Genomic DNA, 19889 nt, shown 5'->3' on the forward strand with positions numbered 1-19889 from the left:
GAAGCGCGATGGATCGAATCGGAAACGTTTTTGTTAATTAATTAATTAATTTGAACATTGGATGGTTATACCTCCCAAATGATTAATATTTATTTTAACCTATTGTTGAGCGAGAACTGAAATAAATATTTAACCTGTTGCCAAAGGACAATAAGAAAGCCAGTTCTGCTTTTTGGAATGAAATTTCCTACTGTGATATGTCAATTGAGAATAGATAAAACGTAGAGAGAGAATGAAGCTTTCCATTTCTTAAAAGCAACGATTTTAGGTCCCGTGATATATTTTAAAGTAAAGTACTGGATGGTTCACGCAAAACGTGTGTTCTGTCGTCGTAGTTGAACCATGTGACCGGATCGGTGCTTTAGGTTTTCTTAACCAAATGATCAGAAAGTACCGTACCTAGCAACATTTGTTTCTCGGCTCAACTCCATCTGAGTTTTGGCACCAATGTCAAAAATACTTTAAGGATTATCTAATTGATCAGTACATTATTAAAGGATAAAATGATGGAATTTAAAGCCGAAACAAATTTTATTTTCGTCCAGATAAATTACAACAGGGTAGTTCTGTACACAAAAGATCAGTGCAGTGGACGATCTTTATCTTTGGTGGAAAGAACAAATTAGGCAATATATGAAGTTTAAAAAGTTTTCGTTCAAAAGATCGGAGCGCTAATCGATCGGAGCTGGCTTCGCTCACTTATCGGCTGGATTACAGTAACGTGGTGGCTTGGCGACTTTGGCTGTAAACAATAGAGTTGTGTGATCATTTGTTTACAATTTAAAGCTACTGTTAATGTAATTTATTGTATATTTTGTTTATTTGGCGAATTATTTCCAATTGCAAAGAGTTGCTTTTCGTTTTTAAAGAGTTTTTAGTCATTTTAGTTGAAGAAAGCGTTTATTTTACATCGTTAGGGGTGGGGGAGGGATGAGTGATTTTCGCTTATTAAGAGAACTGTTTTTACCTTTATCATTTTTTATACGATATCTTTTTCATTGTTTTCTTCTTTTTCATATGGGGGATGTTGCAACGGGATTTCCCGTTTGTTTTAGATGGGTAGTTAGTTTTTTACACTTAATATCTGAGGACGCTTTTTATCCTTTGAGTATGGCTGAAAGAACAAACCATCAAGTACGGGAGAAAAAATAGTTAATAAAACAACTGCTCAGTGGGCATTAGATAAATCAAGTTGTAATAAATATACGCATTCTGACACCAAGCAGCTTAAAACCTTTTCTTTTTACTTATTTTTTTCAACAAAACTGCTTCAAACACTTGATAGTTAATTGAAATTTTTTTACTTTTCAATTTACAAAGTTTGAACAGAACAACGTCTGTCGGGTCCTCTAGTTACCTATAATTTTTCCTAATTTTGGGAGGATCCCGGGGGTCCCTGGACTCCTTATATATATGCCCTTGTCCGTAACCGATCTTTAACTGTTATTAACGATCCTTTTAAAGTATTGATTATCTTTGCAAACACAGACCATCCACATTTTATTGTTATACCTATGTTTAAGCAAGAACTTCTTTGCATATAACATTTTTAATTTTTTTTCCTGGTGCTATAACATTGGCCGTGTGAAAAAAGTCTTTTCTTAAATCGATCCCTGCTACTTTTAATGTATGTCCTTGTGACTTATTAATGGTTATTGCAAAGCAAACTTTAACAGGAAACTGCACTCTTCTAACTTCAAAAGGATAGTCCGCCTGTGATGATGTTCTTAAAAACTACGTTTCTAGTTCTGAAAAAATAAAAGCAAAAGACAGAAATATTATGATTTGACTTGAGAAAAGCCTCGAAGAATCACGTGAGAAACAAAAACAATATCAAATTTATAGTTCGCTATCGACCAAAAGTTGAGATGAAGTACTGAATAATGATTTGAATGGAGGAAAGCCTTCGAAAATAAGGAATTTGAATTTCAATGATAGGTTTTAATTTCGCAGAAATTAAGAGGTTTTAATTAATTTCTCCCGAACTAATTGAGATTTCAAAAAATCCTTTCTTAGTGGTTACTTTCGTAATCATGCGGACATGCCTGCCAAATTTCAAGTCTGAAGCTTCAGCGGTTTCGGCTGTGCGTTGATATATATATATATATATATATATATGTATATATATATGTATATATGTTATCTCAGGACATTGATTTTTATATATTAAGATATCGTCCGGGCGACTAAAAAACCCATTAGCGACTAGTTTCTTCAGAACAAGAATCTTTCAGTAGCCATGTCATACACACTGACTTTTCCTACACATTCTGAGAACTAATTGGTCAAAATTTTTTCCTGACTCCTAAGATTTTATACTTCATTCCGGTCTCTGTTTATAGATGAGAGGAAGGTAACTTCACTGGTTTTTTCACTCCCCCTCCCCTTCAAATCACCGTAAGCGCATACTATATCTGTAATAAGCTGCCACTTTCAATAGGAAAGAGGGTTTTCTAGTTCACCTTACCTGAAAAGCAAGATACAGAAACATGCTTATGTTGAGGATGATTTGCAGCTGCAATTGTGTGTGTATGTGTGTGTGATAAAGCTGGAGATAACTTTGAACCACTTTGTAAGGAAAAAATAAAAGTTCCCACTTATCATTTCCACGGAAATTTTAAATTTCACGACTGATTAAATAGCACTTTGAAATGAAATGTTGATCAAACTAAAATAACGTATTTTTAATAAAATTACTCACGCTTAGTTGAACTTTAAAACTTAGCAGTTAAAATTTAAATAATCTCTATATATAACTAGTATGTTGTGGCCATCACGAAACTTTCTTCTATATTTTTCTTTTTTTATTTTTCTGATCCCTCCCCATGCTTGATGAGGAAGCAATATTCCCAACAAAAACAAAATTTCGCATGAAAAAACTTGACGACCATTCCAATGTCTGAATTATTGCAAAAGCAAAGCAAAAAGCGAAAAATGAAAGTTATTTTAAAAGCCTTGCTTAAATTAATTACAAATATTTTATTTATTAACAAATATAAGATGGCAACAGTTAAAAATTTTAAATCGTTGAGATAATATTTCCGATCATTTCCATACAATTAAAATCACGAGAAATACGCAGACGACAATCTATTGCGATTTATCTTTCTTATTGTTGCATTAATAAAGCTATTTTTATTCGCAAAAAAAATAAATAAATAAATAAATCAATACCTCTTGGAGCGATTGGCGTCCAAATTGAACCAAAGCCTGTTTACATATGGATTCACGTATATTCCGAATTTCAACCAGAACGCAGCATTACTTCTTGAGATAGGGCACTCACAATGGCAAAAAAGAATGGGTGATTGCGCTACCGCCTTTTTAGCTGTTGACACCAAAATAAAATCAGCTCTTATACCCACTAAGGGCTACTTGCCGATAAATTTTTCTTTCATTCCGTTCATTATTTCTTGAGATACAGCTGTCACAATTGATGACAAAAAACGTTCTATAGCTCAGCCCCCGTTTGAGTTATTGACACCAAAATTGAATCAGCACCTGTTCCTGTTAATGGAAACATATAGACCAAATTTTGTTTGATTCCGCCAGTTACTTCCTGAGGAATAGCAAGCACGCGTAACTCAAAAAACGTCCCATTGCTCCACCCCCCTTGGAGGGATTCGCGCCAAAAACCAATGAGCACAAGTTCACATAACGGCACATATGTGTACCAAATTTCGTTCGATTTCATGCGGTAGTTTTTGCTGTAGAGCGGCCACAAAAAACTGGTCACACACAGACGTGACACACACACATACACACACACAGACAGACAGACATTTTCCAAAAATAGTCGAAATGGACTCAGCACACCTCAAAACGTTCGAATCTGTCAAAATTCGAAATTCGAAAATTTGCACGAATCCAATACTTTCTTCTATATATTAGATATAGAAGAAAGTAAAAATGGAGTTTGGTAAATTTGTTCCCTAAGATTATCAGGAACTACCCGGCAGATTTGGCTGAAACTTTCACCGTTTGTTCATTTTGGTACTGGGAAGGTTTATAGACCAGTTCGAAAAAAATCCGATTGATAGTTCTCTTTTTATTCCAATTTTAGTTCCAATTTTCGCATAAATGCCCCAACATGGGGGTGGAAAAAAAAACGTGCACATATTAACATTATATGTCCATCGAAAGCGCCAATTTTTCTGCTGAAGATAACATCTGTTCGAAGTTTCTAAGTTGTATAAAAAACGAATTATGAGCTTTTTTGTTCCCTGTTCGAAGTCTTTCATCAACCCAAGTCATTATTTAGTATGTCATCTCAACTCCCAAGAATTGTTGTATTGTTGAATATTTTTGCGTTTCGTCTGACTTTTTGAGGCTTTTCTCAAGTCAAATCTTAAAGTAACGTTTTCCCACAAGATTGGCTAAAAATAAATGGATTTGGCTGATCATTTTACTTTTAAACGCAACTTATGTAATCAATGGTTTATTATTATTATTAATGCTGATTGGACACTTGCTCACTATATCCAACCAATCAGCAGAAATATCGCCAGAATTTTTTCAGAAAGATTTCAGTAGCTGATGCACGATTTCAAACAATCGCCAAATTTTACTACTTATTTTGGAAACATTTCGATGAAACCGTTTAGCGCCATTTTTTTTTTTTTTTTGACCAAAAGTATCTCAGCATCTGGCAACAATATTTCTATAATAAAAATTAGTAAGGAGGGGGAGTATTATCGAAAGTGTCCCGAAATGATTCTCGCAATTTTGATAAGATTTTAAACCGCACCAAGTGCCCACAAAAATTGAAATTTCCCAAAATAACTAAAGCAAGTGTAAGGGGAACACGGGCGGCTACATTTTTTAAAACAGTTCGTACATCAATAGCCATACACAGAGAAGGTTTTATATTTAAAAAAAAAAGTACTAACAGATAAATCTTTTTAAACATGTAAAGTTTAATTTCATATTTCGGAAATTCTTCAAATTTGTATATGCTTAAATGTCGTGCTTTCGTTTCTAATTGAATACTATTTTGTTCTTTATACTTATTGCTATTTTAGTTTAATGAGTAAGGAAGAAGCTCGATTTTTAATCACTTCAAAAAGGTTTGTTTTAAATTCTTTCTCTTAAAACAGAAAACAAGGGCAAAGAAATGGTTGTTTCTCATAATTATTACTGACCCAGGCAACGCCGGGTATTTTTGCTAGTATATTAATAAAACTAAAGTGGATTTAAATGAGGCATCCACAATCAGTAACACGCAAAAAGAAGTGACTATTTTATTTCATAAATATAATAACGTTTTATAAAATCTTAGCAGCTTTTTCTTTTAATCGTGCTGAAAATAATCTCTTCATTTTTTCATAAATTTTCGAAAACTTTAATACACTTTTGGCAACAGTATAGTATCTTCAACTGGAAATGTTTCCCTATTGTCAGTTTTTGAGATTAGATAAAATTTGAAGCGGATCCGCTGGAAGAGGTAGCGATAAGAATTAAATGCAAGAAATGCGTAAGCTTTGAGTAAGTATTTAAAAATTAGTTTACATTTTCTTTCCAGTAAGCTCTACAATTACAATGTGATCTCAGCTTATATCGAAGATTTGTAAATGTAAGCTTTTCAGACGCTGTTTTTTTGCTGCTTTTTTTATTACTATTTTTTAAGTTTATCATTTAGACTGAATTTGAATAGAAGTAAATGTTTTGCATTTTAAATTGTCGTTTTGATTTACGTTTAAGAAATGTAAAATTATAATTTATTTGTTTATACTAAAACTTTTTAAAATTTCTTCCCGATGTAGATGTAGTTTGTTACATTGGCAATTTATTTTGAAGTGTGTGGAGAGATCCACCTAGTTTGACTGATTTGTACCGAAAAGGAATGCAATCTAGACACGTTTCATATTCTGTAATTGGAGTACTTTTACCGAGCAACATTGTGAATTTTCGTAGATACTAATCAGAGCATTACTAGGTTAGGTTTGCCCCAACTTTAGTTCCTTTTAGGACGTTTTTATTTACGAGTATATATTTTTTCTTTTTTAGCGTTTTTGTCCTTCGCTAAAGAAAATAGTGTATACTAGTCATAAGTTGACTGACATGATCTTTTTTAAGTAAAGAATGGAATCCTTTTTAAAAGATTGCAAGAATTTTTTTCTATTTACCTTAATTCAGTCTAATAAGTTTAAAAAAATTAATATAACTGAATCATAAAAATAGTAGTTACGTTTTTCACAGTTAAAAAGTTTTGAATTCACAAGTAATAGAAAAATTGGTTGTTTAGAGTGAGAGTAGTGTGAAGTCATCCCTACTTACGTTTCAGTAACTTTTCCTATCAAAGGTAAAGGGGATATTTCGATAATTGGGAATCTGGCGCGATTGTCGAATATTTGGCGATAGGTCTTTTTGTTTGGTAACCCAGGGGTTCTAGGTAACCCTTTCCTCTCTGTTTCTTTATAATAACTCTATGCGCTCTAGATATTTCCCTATTCGTTTTTCCCTTTCGGACGACATAGAATGTCGAGGGGTGTGGAAAATCTTTCATCTCTTTCATAAGCAATTTATGTGAAATTTTAGATTAAAAATTAATTACGAAAAACTAATTCGAATTAGAAAAAAAAAAAAAAAGCCTCGGTGCAAACCCCCGAGACTCGAAGTAATTTTGTATAAAATTTCTAGGCGTTATGGGGTCTCCAGGTCCGCCAAAAACAGAATTTCACAAATTCTTGGACGTTATTTTTTTTTTAATACCTAGAGATTATTTATCATTTTGATTTAACTTGCGGTCTTATACCAAGGCTTGCTTTGTTTAAAAGTTCGCTAGAAAGAAAGATGTACGGTATCGCCAAAATAAATAGCCGGTAACTTTGACTATTAAACTTTGTAATGAAAAAGTTTGAAGAGTTTTAAAAGTTTGTTTAAAGTAACTTTGTAACTTTTTTGTGTCGGTAACTTTGACAAAATATGGGGACAATAAATAAATTGAAAAACTATTCCCAAGATTTAAAAAAAAGCTCATTGGGACTTATAATTTGTGAGAAAAAATTTCGGATAAATATATGATCCTAAACACGTCATAAATGTATGTTTTAAAGCGCAAGCGATATTGTCTCTCTCATATTATATTTCCTTATAGCACAGTTTAATTGTCATTGTTTAACTTCGAAACAGAAAAATTAAAACTTTTAGAGTATATAGATATATTTAGAAATACCCCCTTCCCCCTGTCCATTGTCTACCCATGAGCTCTTGACTTTCAGTTACATGTTTTCGCAAATATTCTTATGCTAACTCATTACTGATATTATTTTGGAATAATTTGAGAACTTTTCAGAAAATGTTTTTTTTTCTCTCATTAAAATTAAGATTCTTACTAGCACATGAGTATAATTTCTAAAACATCTTACCTTCACGCATTTTTTCTGTTCGTATTTTCCTCTTCAACGTGAATGATAAAACTATTTACTCTTGATCATTTTTAAGCCCACATTACTTAGACATTTGAAAAAAAAAAAGTAAGTTTATTTTAAGTGCTTACATATGAATGTAATTAATAATGTAGATAACCTCTTTTAATAATGATCCAAAGTACTTAGACAGTTTTTTTACGCTTTCTGAACTCGAAAAACATCTTTTTTTTTTCGACATAAGTTTTTAATTTTTTTTTCAAATATTCGGATTTTTTTCTCTCCCTTTCTTTCAAGCACGTGCCATGCTTTTCGACAAGGTAATCCGAAGGCTTCAATCTAAAAATTAAGGAGTTGTGTTTTAGAAAGGTTTAATTAAGAAAAGTATAACATGTATGGCAATATGCTAAAGTTAATCTCTGATGTTTTATACAATTTCCTTTAAAATAAAAACACTGCTGAATAGGGCTGGGCGATATACCGATATACCGTAATGTATCGATATATATTGATTACCGCGATAACGATATTCAGATTTAAATCTGTCCGATATATCGTCTGACCTGACTTAACTAAGAACTAATTGAAATAATGACTTAAAAATGCATAATTTTGTTAATAATTCTTTGTGCTTAATGAGTGGATGTACGTAAGTTTCCGTATTTAAGAAGTGAAGTCGTTTGCATGACTTTCGCTCCGTCGTTTTTCGTGCGTTTGTTTTCAAGGAAATACCGATTGCGTTGCTGAGTGTTGACGTTCAAGTGGTATCGAAACTAGCGGGGTTATAATCTTTTTCGTTCAAGATCCGATATTTCGTTTGATATGACTTATCAAACATAGGTTGCGGAATTGGGGAAGCATGTATTAGGATTTCCGGTTCTTTACGAAACATCGATTGTCGTAGAAAACCGAGAATCAACTTGCATTTCTGAACTTGATGGTCTTCCCTATGCAAATTATGTAAAGGAAGAAAATTTCAATGTGCAGATGATTTAAATATGGGTGTCACCCCCCGTCGAAAGTTTACATGGTACCTCCCCCCTCCCTAAAAATGTTATTCCCCAATAATGAGGTCTGTTTCACAAACACTTGGAAAATTTTCAAGTACCCTTTGTAAAATTTCAACAATTTGGTCTGTGCTTGCGACCCCCCTTCACCGCATGAGTGGGGGAGGGTCGTAGTAGCGGATATTATTGAAAAAAACTACAGAAATATTACTTACCGAGCGCTTTTATCAATTGCAGATCTTGATGTCCAAGTGCCTCCTCCCCCAAAGGTGAACTCCTCAACTAAAACGAACCTCCCCCCCCCCCGAAAATAAACATGACCTCTCATTAAAGAGACTAAAATTCGTTTAAAAAACTTCATTAATTATATCAGTGGTAAAGTCTGTCTCATGCCCCCCTCTCCTCCCCCAAGGAAGGGCACTTCTACTTCAGCTATTATTATTAGAATAAATTACTGAAATATTTATGGATCAAGCTTTACGATGACTTTTCTCTACTGCAGATCATGTTGCTAGGAATGCCAATTCTCCCCAAGTGCGTTGCCCCCCCATCAATTTTGACAACCCCCCTCCCCCCCAAAAAAACAGAATCCTCAAAAAAAAAAAAAAAAGGCTAAATGCTTTTGAATCTGATTCTTTCAGTTACATAGTCTGCCTCATGCCCCCCCCCCACCCCGTGGGCATATCCCTGCTTTAACAATCATTATTGGGATAAACTACTTTAATATTTATCTTTTAAAATGTCCGTTGGCTTCCCTCTATTGAAGATCTCAATATACAAATAATATAATTTGGGAAGCGCATCCCCTTAACTGCGACGACACCCCTCAATTGTGCTGAGCGTCATCATTCCTCCCCCCCCCCCCCACCTCCGAAAAAAAAACCGGGCTCCCCTAGTGAAGAGTCTAAAATCCTTTAAAAATAACTCCTCTGTTAGTTTCAGTGGCATTGTCAGCCTCATGCCCCCCCCCCATTCAAATGGGCAGCCCAGCTTTATCATTAGAATAAATTGCTGATATATTTACCTACATTTCAAGATTTTCGTAGGTTTTCCTCTATTGCAGATCTTAATATATAGATTGTAATGCTATAGGGCTGCCAAAACCCAATAAGTGCGATGGCCCCCCTCATTTTTAATTTTACCGATCCCTCCTCCTCCCCTCTCCCCCGCCCCCCCCCAAAAAAAAACAAGAGTCCCTACTTAAGGGACTAAAATACTTTTAAAATAAGTAATGCAATAGTCAACTTCAAGACCCACCGAATGGGTACCCTGCTTTAGGCATCAATATTCGTATATCACGTTTCTGTGGTATAATCTGCCTCATGACCCCCCCCCCCCGACACAAACGCATGAGAATCCTTGCTCTAGCTACATAATTAGAATAAATTGCTAAAATATTTATTCACTAAGATGGCCTATGGCTTTTCTCTGTTTCAGATACTTATGTAATAGTAGGCTTGCCAGATTTCTGAAATGTTCAACCGCCCCCCCCCTGCCCCCCGTTGCTAGTTTACAAAGGAAACACACCCCTGTCTGGTTTTTAACGTGTTTTAGAGGGTAGTTCATTCTCAATGCTATGAACAAATGGTTACTAAAAGCCTAAGCCACGGCTATAATAATAAATGACACAAGCAGATAAATTTAAACATTTTATTTCTTACACGTCAATATTTAATAGTTACTTTAGTAAGAAGAAATACTATGAATGAGAAATTTAAACTTGAACAATATTTGCATGTATCTTTCTTTCGCTAGGACTTTTTTTAGAAAGTCGTTTTTTGGTTTTAATTTTACTGTAAAAATCTTCACAAGCTGATCAGATGTTAATTTTATAAGTCTATGTTTCAAATGACAAAGGAATTATCTTCTATACATATCTTCTTACATATAATAAAACAAGATGTATGTGTGTGTTTGTGGCGCGTATTCTGGGAAAACGGTAAGGCATAGAAAGATGAAATTTGATACACAGGTGCAGTTTTTGCGAAAATGTGCACCTCGATCTTCGATTTTTGATATTTTAATTAGAAAAAAAGTTATTTAATGTATTATGTGTTTTTTTGCACTTTTTAGTACTTTTTACCTCACAGACCCCGAACCAATCGCACAACACAAATATTTTTTGTATTATAGTGTAGGAAATTGAATTTTAAATATGATGAATGAAAAAATTTTGAAGATAGAGCAATTTTTGTATTTTTTATAAATTTTTGAAAAAAACCCCTTTATTTTGCATTTTTTTCTGGGTTTAATTTTTTTTCCTGCAAAAAGTATTGAACCCCTCAATTCTAAAATTTTAGTTGGTAATAGTAAAAACATTCAGCCCCCTTCAGAAGAAAAAACTTTTGAAAAATACGCAATAGTTTTTTTTTTTTACAATTTTTTTAATGGCAGAACACAACGCGAGCTGTTCGCTTGCCGGCTGAGTTCCGAGCTTACCTCATCACGTGATCCAACTGAAATCGTGTGCCTTCTCTTCACCTTTTTTTAAATTTTTTTATTTTTTTGCAAGTGCTATTTTTTTAACACTACGAGGAACATAGAGCCTTTTTTTTCGGGCTATTTTGATTAAATAAATAAAGCCCGCGATTTTTTTTATGATCTTCGTTTTTGTTACGGATTGGCGGTTAGGTTAGGTAGATACAGAGATAGATAGAGGTTGAGTGGACAAAAAATGTTTTTGTTTTCTAATTAATACTTATATAAATAAAAAAAGATTGTACTGTCAGGAGGTAGATATGCATAGATCGTATAGATTGATAGATAGACAAATATAGATGTCGATATAGTAGATGGACAGCAAGAAAGAGGCATGCCCGTCATTTAAGGAATTTCAACGGGGGTGTCAGTGCCCCCCCCCCCCCACACACACCATGACTTTGAAAAAACAGTGCTTTCACATAAAAGTGGAAGTGCTTTTTGTTATTTTTCGACAAAATTTGCTATGAAGAGTACGTCGTTTGTGTCTCCCCTCCCCCTCATTTAAAAATATTCCAAATGACGGAACTGGAGATAGATCTAGAAAATATTTTATTCAAAGTACTAATGATATAGATTGATTGATACCTCCACGAAATTTGTTTAAGCAGCCGCCAAAGGCGGCAACATCGGCGTAAAAAGGCGAATGATAATATTGATATATAGAGAAAAACATTGATTAATACCGTCGCTAAATTGTCTAAGCAGCCGCCGAAGGCGGCAACCCTGGCGCAAAAAGGTGGACCAGCTCGTCGCCTACTCCTGCATTCTGAAAAAGACTTTATGCAATACAAAGTAAGAGCAAGGGAGAAGAAAGCTAACCGGTTTGATATCTGTACGTGTTGATTTGAGAAAGGAAAGTTAACGAAAACAAATTTAATGCTTTACATAATTTTGCTAATGATCAGTTTATTCAAACAAATCTTGTATATTTTACTGCTAATGATGCTGATAAACATCTACTATTTCGCTTTAGATTTGCATTGTGTTTCGTAAATTCTGCTGTCTGCTACGTAAACATCACTCTGTCAATTGTCTGTAGCTGCACTTTCAATTTCGATTTCAGCAAATATCATTTAAGGAAACATTTTCCGGAAGATTCTCATTCGTGTTGATTACGGTGGGAATCAATCCCGATGTTTAATTGTATTTCTGCGTGCGAATTCTATTTCCCCGAACCTTCTGTTTACCTCGACGCCAGCAATTTCGACTACTGCCAACGTTGACACGAAGTCTTCGGCCAAAACCTCGAGATTTCTATTTCCAATTCAAACACTGCTAATGGAAAAGGATTGTCTGCCGCCGATAAGTCTTTTCCGATGTCGATCTGTTTATAACCAGACAGTCGAGTCAGCTGGAAGTAGCATCATTATCAGAATATTCAGACACACAAAATACAGTATTTTGAACGAATTTAGGCTGCACGTTTTGGAAGCAGTGATTTTGCTAAGTCTAAAGGAAGTTTGAAAAATATAATAAGTTAGGGGTAGAGGGGTCATCGCGCAGACTGCGCCATTGAGATTTTTAGGTGGTGGTGTTTTGAGGGGCATTTTTCACTTTTTTTTTGGGGGGGGGGGGCTCTTTGTGATATTTAGGGTGGTGCCTTTGCTCTTAGGGGGGGGGGCACCCCTGAATAAGTAAATTAATGACCTCGCATAAAGAAACACTTTTTATGTCGTGGGGTGAATGGTATAAGTAGTTAACTACAATTCAATTTTCTTCATTTTGCTTCAAGGAAAACTCAAGAAATTAATGCTTTTTCGCGATTTTTGGGGAGTGTGAAGATTTGATTAAAATGTTATTGAACTACCATTGCGAAATTTTATTGAGTTAGAAATGTTTTTTCCTTTTTTTCGAAAAAAGTTAAGCATTAAATTTTTTTCCAAGTTTGTCGAGTGATCGTTGTTGTAGTACAACGATATAAACCCCTGAGAAAAAAAAAAAAAAAGTTGCTAGTTCTTCGTACTAGGAAATATGAAGATATACTGTTTTTTTTGACTGAAAAGAATGATGTACACATGTACTAGTTCATTCGGCCACTTAAAGTTCAAGTTTCGAAATGACTTGACTGGATTTAAGATTTCAATCTCTTTACATCCTGCTATTATTTCAATCATTTGAAAGGATGGAAGTTATTTTGATGTATGCAGGCTAAAAATGTCGAATTTTGTCACTTTCTTTGAAAATTAAATTTATTTATTGTTAATTTAATTTTAGTTCTTAAGAAATTTATTGGTAATTGCATATTTTCTGGAAAACTGCCAGCTTTTGAAATAATAAGCACTTACTTGCTTAATTATTTTATTTGTGTTTTAAATAAAATATTTAGTTGAAAAATCTCTCAAAATTTAAAAAAAAATGAAAAAGAAAAGAAATTAACTTTTGAAGCTCTCTCAATGGTTCCCTCTTAGCCGGTAAATTTATTATTTCATAATGAATTTATTATTTCATTATTGAATATTTTTAGTGATGGAAAAAATATTATTGTGCATCATATCAGAGATTTTTCTGAGAAAAAAGAAATACCGTTTACATTAAAATTTTTGACTGCTGTACACATTTAAATTTTTCTCTGACATTACGTTTTTCCATTAAAAATAGGGAAATTTACGATAATTTCTTTTTTTCAAAAATAAAGATAACTCAGAAAAACATTTTACTTTTCACAAAATGAGGACCAAAAAAATACAACCTTAATCAACCCCTGCTATTGCGTTTAAAAACGTACTCCTTATCAAGAACCTATCTCTGAGTTGTTTTAGAAAACTTTTTAAAGTCCTGCTTAGCAATTACTACTATAAAATTATATTAATCTCAAAAAATAAAAAGTACGAGAAGTTTTAATATCTAGTATTCACACATTCATGATGCAACATCACTAACGTTACAAGTCAAATGTTACAAGTCAAACGTCATCATTATTTAACGATGTGAAATCATCATTCATCAGGAAGTACTGTCAGGTTAAAGGTTAGAAATGTGAAAGGCATTCCAATATAATCTTAATATGAGACAGTGGGTGGTAGGTATTAGAAGAAAAAATGTACGATAAATTTTGTTTTTCGGGAAAGGAGGAGCAAAAACCTTGATTCGTGATGCAACTATTGGGGCTGTTCATAAATGATGTCATTTTTTTTTGCTACATTTTCGACCTCTCACCTCTTTTGTCATCAAGTGTGACTCTTGACTTTATCCCGTCCCTCATTTGTCACATGTCATGCTATTTTTCATAAACATATTCTTATAAAAAATGCGTGATATCTCATTTCTTGTTACCCCCTTCCTCCCCTTTCTCACAAATTGTCATATTTTCATGAACCCCCTCCCCTTCCGCAAAGCGTGACATCATTTGCGGACAGACCCTATCATGTTTACCTACGCAGATCGAGAGCCTTCGAGATTTGTGGAAAATAATAGTGATAGTGGTTAGGACAATGGCTATCTGCGATCCTATCTGCACAAGGCAGGCCAATCGCAGGTAGCCCATAGTCAGGAAGACTGAGATGGGCGCGGTAGGCCTTGGCCCCCCATGGGCTGTCATGCCACTGTGTACGGTTCTTAATAGGGAGAATTGCATCATCGTAAATTTAAGAATCAATTAAAAAAATAACAAAAGGGTTCTTGTACCTGTGATTTTATAAGTGAATGAACTGCTTTGGACAAACTGTTGAAAAATTTAAGTTATGTGTTTTACGCATCCAAGTGAAAATATTCTTATCTGCTACGCAATTCTGTAAAGGCCTTCGTTCTCTGATAAGAAATGCCAGACAGAGTATGCAGAGATGCTTTGCTGCCAAACACAGCCTGCTGCGTTGGATGAAATATTCGCTTATTCTTTGTTATTATTATATACTTTTGTTAACCAAATGTTATTGCAAAACTACTTTAATACTAAAAAATATTTTAACTTTAAAAACTTTAATACTACTAACGTTTTGATGGGTCTGTTTTCCCCGTTGTGAATTATGGTTTTGATGCCCCCACCCCCCAAAATCTACCCCTGGCTATCTCTTCTTTGAGTGGATCATTTTATTGTATGACTTTTAATTGTCAATATTTCCGCTAAAAATTTATTTTAAAGAAAGTTCAATGAAAATTTGCAACACATGTTTTGAGTCTTCTTATTTCCTTTCTAAACGTTTTGTTACGGTTAGACGAAAGTGGTTACTGGTTATGCATGAAATGTTAGATTTTATCTAGTGCCATAGTGTATGCCAGAAAATAATATTTTTTTAAATAGGATTTATTTGCGCTCGAAGTCTATTAATGTATGTCTAATGATTAAAAAATTGTATACTTAAACTAGTACTTTTTTTTTTTTTTTTTTGCGGTTTTCTAATGCACTTTTTTTTTAATTTCTTCTAAATGTTGTGTGTTTTTAATATCATTTTAACTGTATTTGTTATTTTTAGCTTGAAGCTGGAGATGTCATTCTTGAAGTTAACGACAAAACTGTAGTATCACTTTCAACAAAAGAGGGTATGTTTCTATACTGTCAGTTTAGTCAGTATTAAAAAAAATCTAGTAACGTATTAATGACTTTCTTTGCATGTGTTTTAAACCTTTTTTTCCTTCTTTCTGAACTAAAACATCCATCGTTTTCATTTAAAATTTTGTTCATACAATATGTATTGGTCCATAACGAATGAAATTCCGACTTTTACCGATATTTCGTGTAAATTTCTGAAATTCGCGACCTTAAAACATAAACCGGCGGATACCCCCCCCCCCTCCATCAACGTAAAAACGCGCCGGTTTTACGCACATTTTCTTTCTTGCGAAAATTTAACCTTGCTTGTAATGAGGCATCCACTATTTTCATTATAAATTATATAAATTTAATTTGACAAGCAATGGCCACTGATTTGTATTTTTTTTTAAAGTTACTTTTTAAATTATTTGTGTACAAACATGTGTTGAAATCTTGTCCAATTTGTTGTTCATATTGAATAGTCTTTTGGACAATCAGTTTTGTTAAGCATTGACAATCAGAGTAATCAGAACAATGTCAGGGGGTGGATCAGAACTCGATAAACATTCCAGTTGATCACAAAAAATTAATTTAAAATGTCCCTTATACAAGAATCATACTTCATAAATTTAGTCAATTGCAATATTTGAAGTGCTATATAAATTTAATTCCAATTAAAATATTAATGATTAAAGCAGTTGACTGAAGTAACTATAACCATAAAATAGTTATATTGATAGAAACATATAGTATATGGTATAGATATTTGATAAAATTAAGGATTGCCTATCGTGTCACATGTGATCAAGTTTTAACTTTCCTTGCTAGTTCATTCTGAGGCAAAAATGTCCATTATTATCTTCTTTATTCCCAATGCATTTTTTATCTCTCAATCAATCTTCTTTTCATCAACATGAAAATTTTGAGCAGAATTTTTCTGTTGAAATATTATTTTTCTGCATGCTGCCTGCTATGTTTCACTGCTTGTTATTTTGCATGCATTATCTTTTCTATCTTTCTTTTTTTCTTTTTGTTTAACTTTATTTGATAGTTTTTTCCAGTGTAATACATACTAAATATTACATTTTAAAGAGCTTTTTATCATCTTATATACAGTTGAACCTCCATACATCGAACTTCCACATATCAAAATTTTCTATATATCAAAATCCCAGCAAATTTCTATGTTCATTGCATAGAAAAATTCTCTATGTATCGAAAAAATCTCTATATATCGAATTTTTTTCTCGAGACATTTTAGATTTTTTTTCCACTTTAGACTGTTTGTCTCATGAAAAATAAAGGTTAGGGGAGAAAATTATGTTCACTAAAAGTTGCTACGAAACTCATAAGAAATCGGGGGTTGAAGGGTGTGTAGAAAGGTCGTTGTTTCGTTCTGGAGTTCTTAAATTCCCTCAAGTTTATTTCAACTATCTTAGTTGCAACCAGTAACGTTGTCAAATGAGTTTCAAGTTATCCCTTTTGTCTGTTGATTATCATTCCTAGTCGTTTTTGCTGCAGTTAAAGTCATTTAAGTTAAGTAGATTGATTTTTTACTTTTCTCTTGATTACATTCTCGAAACGAAAATCCCCTAATGTTGTGGATCAAGTTGAATTGCCGAAGAATAAAGATGTATGAAGGCGCAAAAATGTCATTTCTGTTATTTTTTTAATTATTAACTTTCATTTCATCTGATGCTCGTATAAATTAGAAATTAGTTTCATACACGAAAATTAGCTTTCATTTTAATGTTTTAGGAGATTTTTAGGATAAAAAAGGATCGTTTCTATATATCGAAATTTCTATATATCGAATTTTTTCCCGGCAATTTGCTACTTCGATATATGGAAGTCCGACTGTATTTAACATTTGTAAGATTTCCCCTCTTTTATTTTCTGAAAAGATCTTTCTTTTTGTTATATTAATTGGTGTGCTAAAAAATTTTTCTTTCATATCAAGTGCTATTTTGTTTCATACCTTCCTTCTTTCATGGCTTGTGCAATTTTGTTTCAAAATTCTTGTTGCCATGACCTGTGGGGTTTTATATCTATAACCTTCATTCTCCCGTTCTCTCACATTTAATTAATTTGGTTTCTAAGATTTTCTTTCTCATATCACTTAGTTCAGGAATTTCCTGTTACCTATGTCTAATGTAGCTATGTTTATACAACCTTCCTTCTGTTATGTTGATTGTGAATCGTTCCTGATGATTCTTTAGCATGATATAATTAGCAATAATAATTAACATTTTAAAATTTTCTTCCTATCATGACTTGCATTACTTCTTTCCTTCGGTTTTCTGTCATTTTATTAGCTCATGAAAATAAACACAAAATTTTTGCATTTAAAGTCACTAATATCATACCTCAGATGCTTTAAAATACTTATTTGCTTTTCTAAATAAAATCTTGGCTGTGACAGCACTGGGATCCACCTTTTTTGTGGACTTGCTAGTACAGTGTAACACCCCCCAGTTCCAAAATTCTGAGCAATTTGCATAATTAATTGCATTTTTATTTATCACTTTGTCAGTTCTCTCTTTTTATGTTTGATTTTTTGTCAAAAAGTTAGTCTCTGTAACGTTTTTGTTTAGCTTTACTACATTAACACTTTTTTTCTTATTAAGTTCTACCACATTATGTCAAAAGACATGGTGTATAAGATTTTTCTTCATGCTTGCATAAAATTCAATAAACCAGGGATGTTATGATTTGTAAATTTCTCCTATTCTGTAAATATTTTTATGAATGATTCAAATTTGTGGTTTATATTTTTCATGTTTACTTACTTTACATGTCGAAAAAGATGTTCATGTTTGTTGTCTACAAGAATTTGCTGTATTTTTCCTTACTGCATGACATTTATGGTTTTAATTTTATTTATTTCTCAACACTTTGCTCTTTATTTTTATTATTAATTCTGCTTTTTGTTTAATAACATATCACATTTTAGTGCTCAAGTGCCTGAGGTTATCCAGCGATGTAGTTACATTGAAAGTGAAGAAAGGTATGATTTGTGTTTTGTTTAAAAAAATTTTAATAAAATTTTATGTTTGGAGGAATTATTTCGCTCATCAAAAGGCTTGTTTTGTCATAATGGTTGCATAATTTCTTGTTTGTATTGTGCTTGTGCACAGAAGTTACAAAGCTAAAAAAATAAACAAATTTTAGAAAAATGCTATCAAACCACTGTCACAAACTAAAACTTAATTTATCTCTGGCTGGAGGGAAAAAAAAGGAAGAACAACAAAACCTTTGTTTTTGGGAAATGCTCTAGAAAAGTGAAATTTCTTGTCCCAGGTTCATAACAAACTTAGAAAGGTGTTTTCCATCTATTATATGCAGGCGCACATAACTCAAGAAAGGTCCCATTACTCCATCCCCCTTGGAGGAATTCGCGCTAAAAAGCAATGGGCACAAGTTCACATAGGAGTACATATGTGAACCGAATTTCGTTTGATTTCATGCAGTAGTTTTTGCTGTAGAGGGGCCAGAAAAAACTGGTTACACATACGGACACACACACACAAACACGCACACACAGACAGACATTTTCCAAAAATGGTCGAAATGGACTTGGCACAACTCAAAATGTTTGAATCCATCAAAATTCGAAATTCGAAAATTTGCACACATCAGATACTTTCTTCTATATATTAGATATCAAAGAAAGTAACAAGAAAACACGTATATAACAGTACTAAATAATACTTATCTATGTTGAGGCTTAAGTGCTAAAACTGTGCACTGTCGCTAATCAGAATTTCTGTCTTAATAAAGCTGCCTTTTTATAATTTTATAGAATAGTCTGCCTAGACACTAAAAAACAAATAAAATAAAATTTATATCTAAAATAGATTTTTACAATGCCTCAACTGTCCAGTTTTGAAATCAAGGTTTTTTTGCCTCAATTGCATACAAGCCGCACATATCCGCAGACTCGCAATGCGGGGGGGGGGGGGGGCATGCCAATAAAAGGGCTCGTTGTGCTTAGTAGCATAGTACTCCAGTAGGTAGAATGGGGCGCTTCTGCATTTTGGTAGGAGGGCCAAAATATATAGATCTGAGCCTGTTTACCTACATTAATATGTTTCTTCCATAGTTAAAACTTGTCTCCAGCATTTTACCTCATTTCCTTCCAAAAGCTTCTATAGATTTTCATGATCACTAGGTGCAACTGGAAGCTCAAATAACTTTCAGTTTTAGATGCAGCCATCATCACTTTGTTAGTAAAATAAGAGTTTGGCATGCAGAAAGTTAGAAACTTCCTGATTATGCGTATTTAATATCAAAAAGATTATGCCGTTAACTCAAACGTCAAAAAAATTATGTCTTAAAATCAGTTGTTAACACATAGTGGGTTGCTTTTAACAATACTATGCAATTTAGATTTTTTATGCTTTCAATAAGTAAACCTTTGTTCAAAATATGTATAATTTTTGCAAAGATAACAATATTTTATGTCTTGTCATGTGACATATGTTAAAAATGTCATCATCATCCCACTGCAAAAGGCATGAACATGTGGATGGTAAAGATGGAAGATAAAATGATTACAACGTAATT

At 33.2% G+C, this 19889-nt stretch overlaps 1 protein-coding gene across 1 annotated transcript in view; it reads left to right on the forward strand.

The window, feature by feature from the left end:
• The window catches only part of LOC129233551 (PH and SEC7 domain-containing protein-like), a gene marked incomplete at its 3' end in the record, with an annotated part of 119670 nt that overhangs the window by 58924 nt on the left and 40857 nt on the right, over window positions 1-19889 (forward strand). The window contains exons 2-3 of the mRNA XM_054867561.1: window positions 15265-15331; window positions 18277-18330. Of these exons, the coding sequence (XP_054723536.1) occupies window positions 15265-15331; window positions 18277-18330 (121 nt within the window). The remainder of the gene's footprint in view (window positions 1-15264; window positions 15332-18276; window positions 18331-19889) is intronic.

Source organism: Uloborus diversus, unplaced genomic scaffold, assembly GCF_026930045.1.
Source record: "Uloborus diversus isolate 005 unplaced genomic scaffold, Udiv.v.3.1 scaffold_518, whole genome shotgun sequence".
Lineage (NCBI taxonomy): Eukaryota > Metazoa > Arthropoda > Arachnida > Araneae > Uloboridae > Uloborus > Uloborus diversus.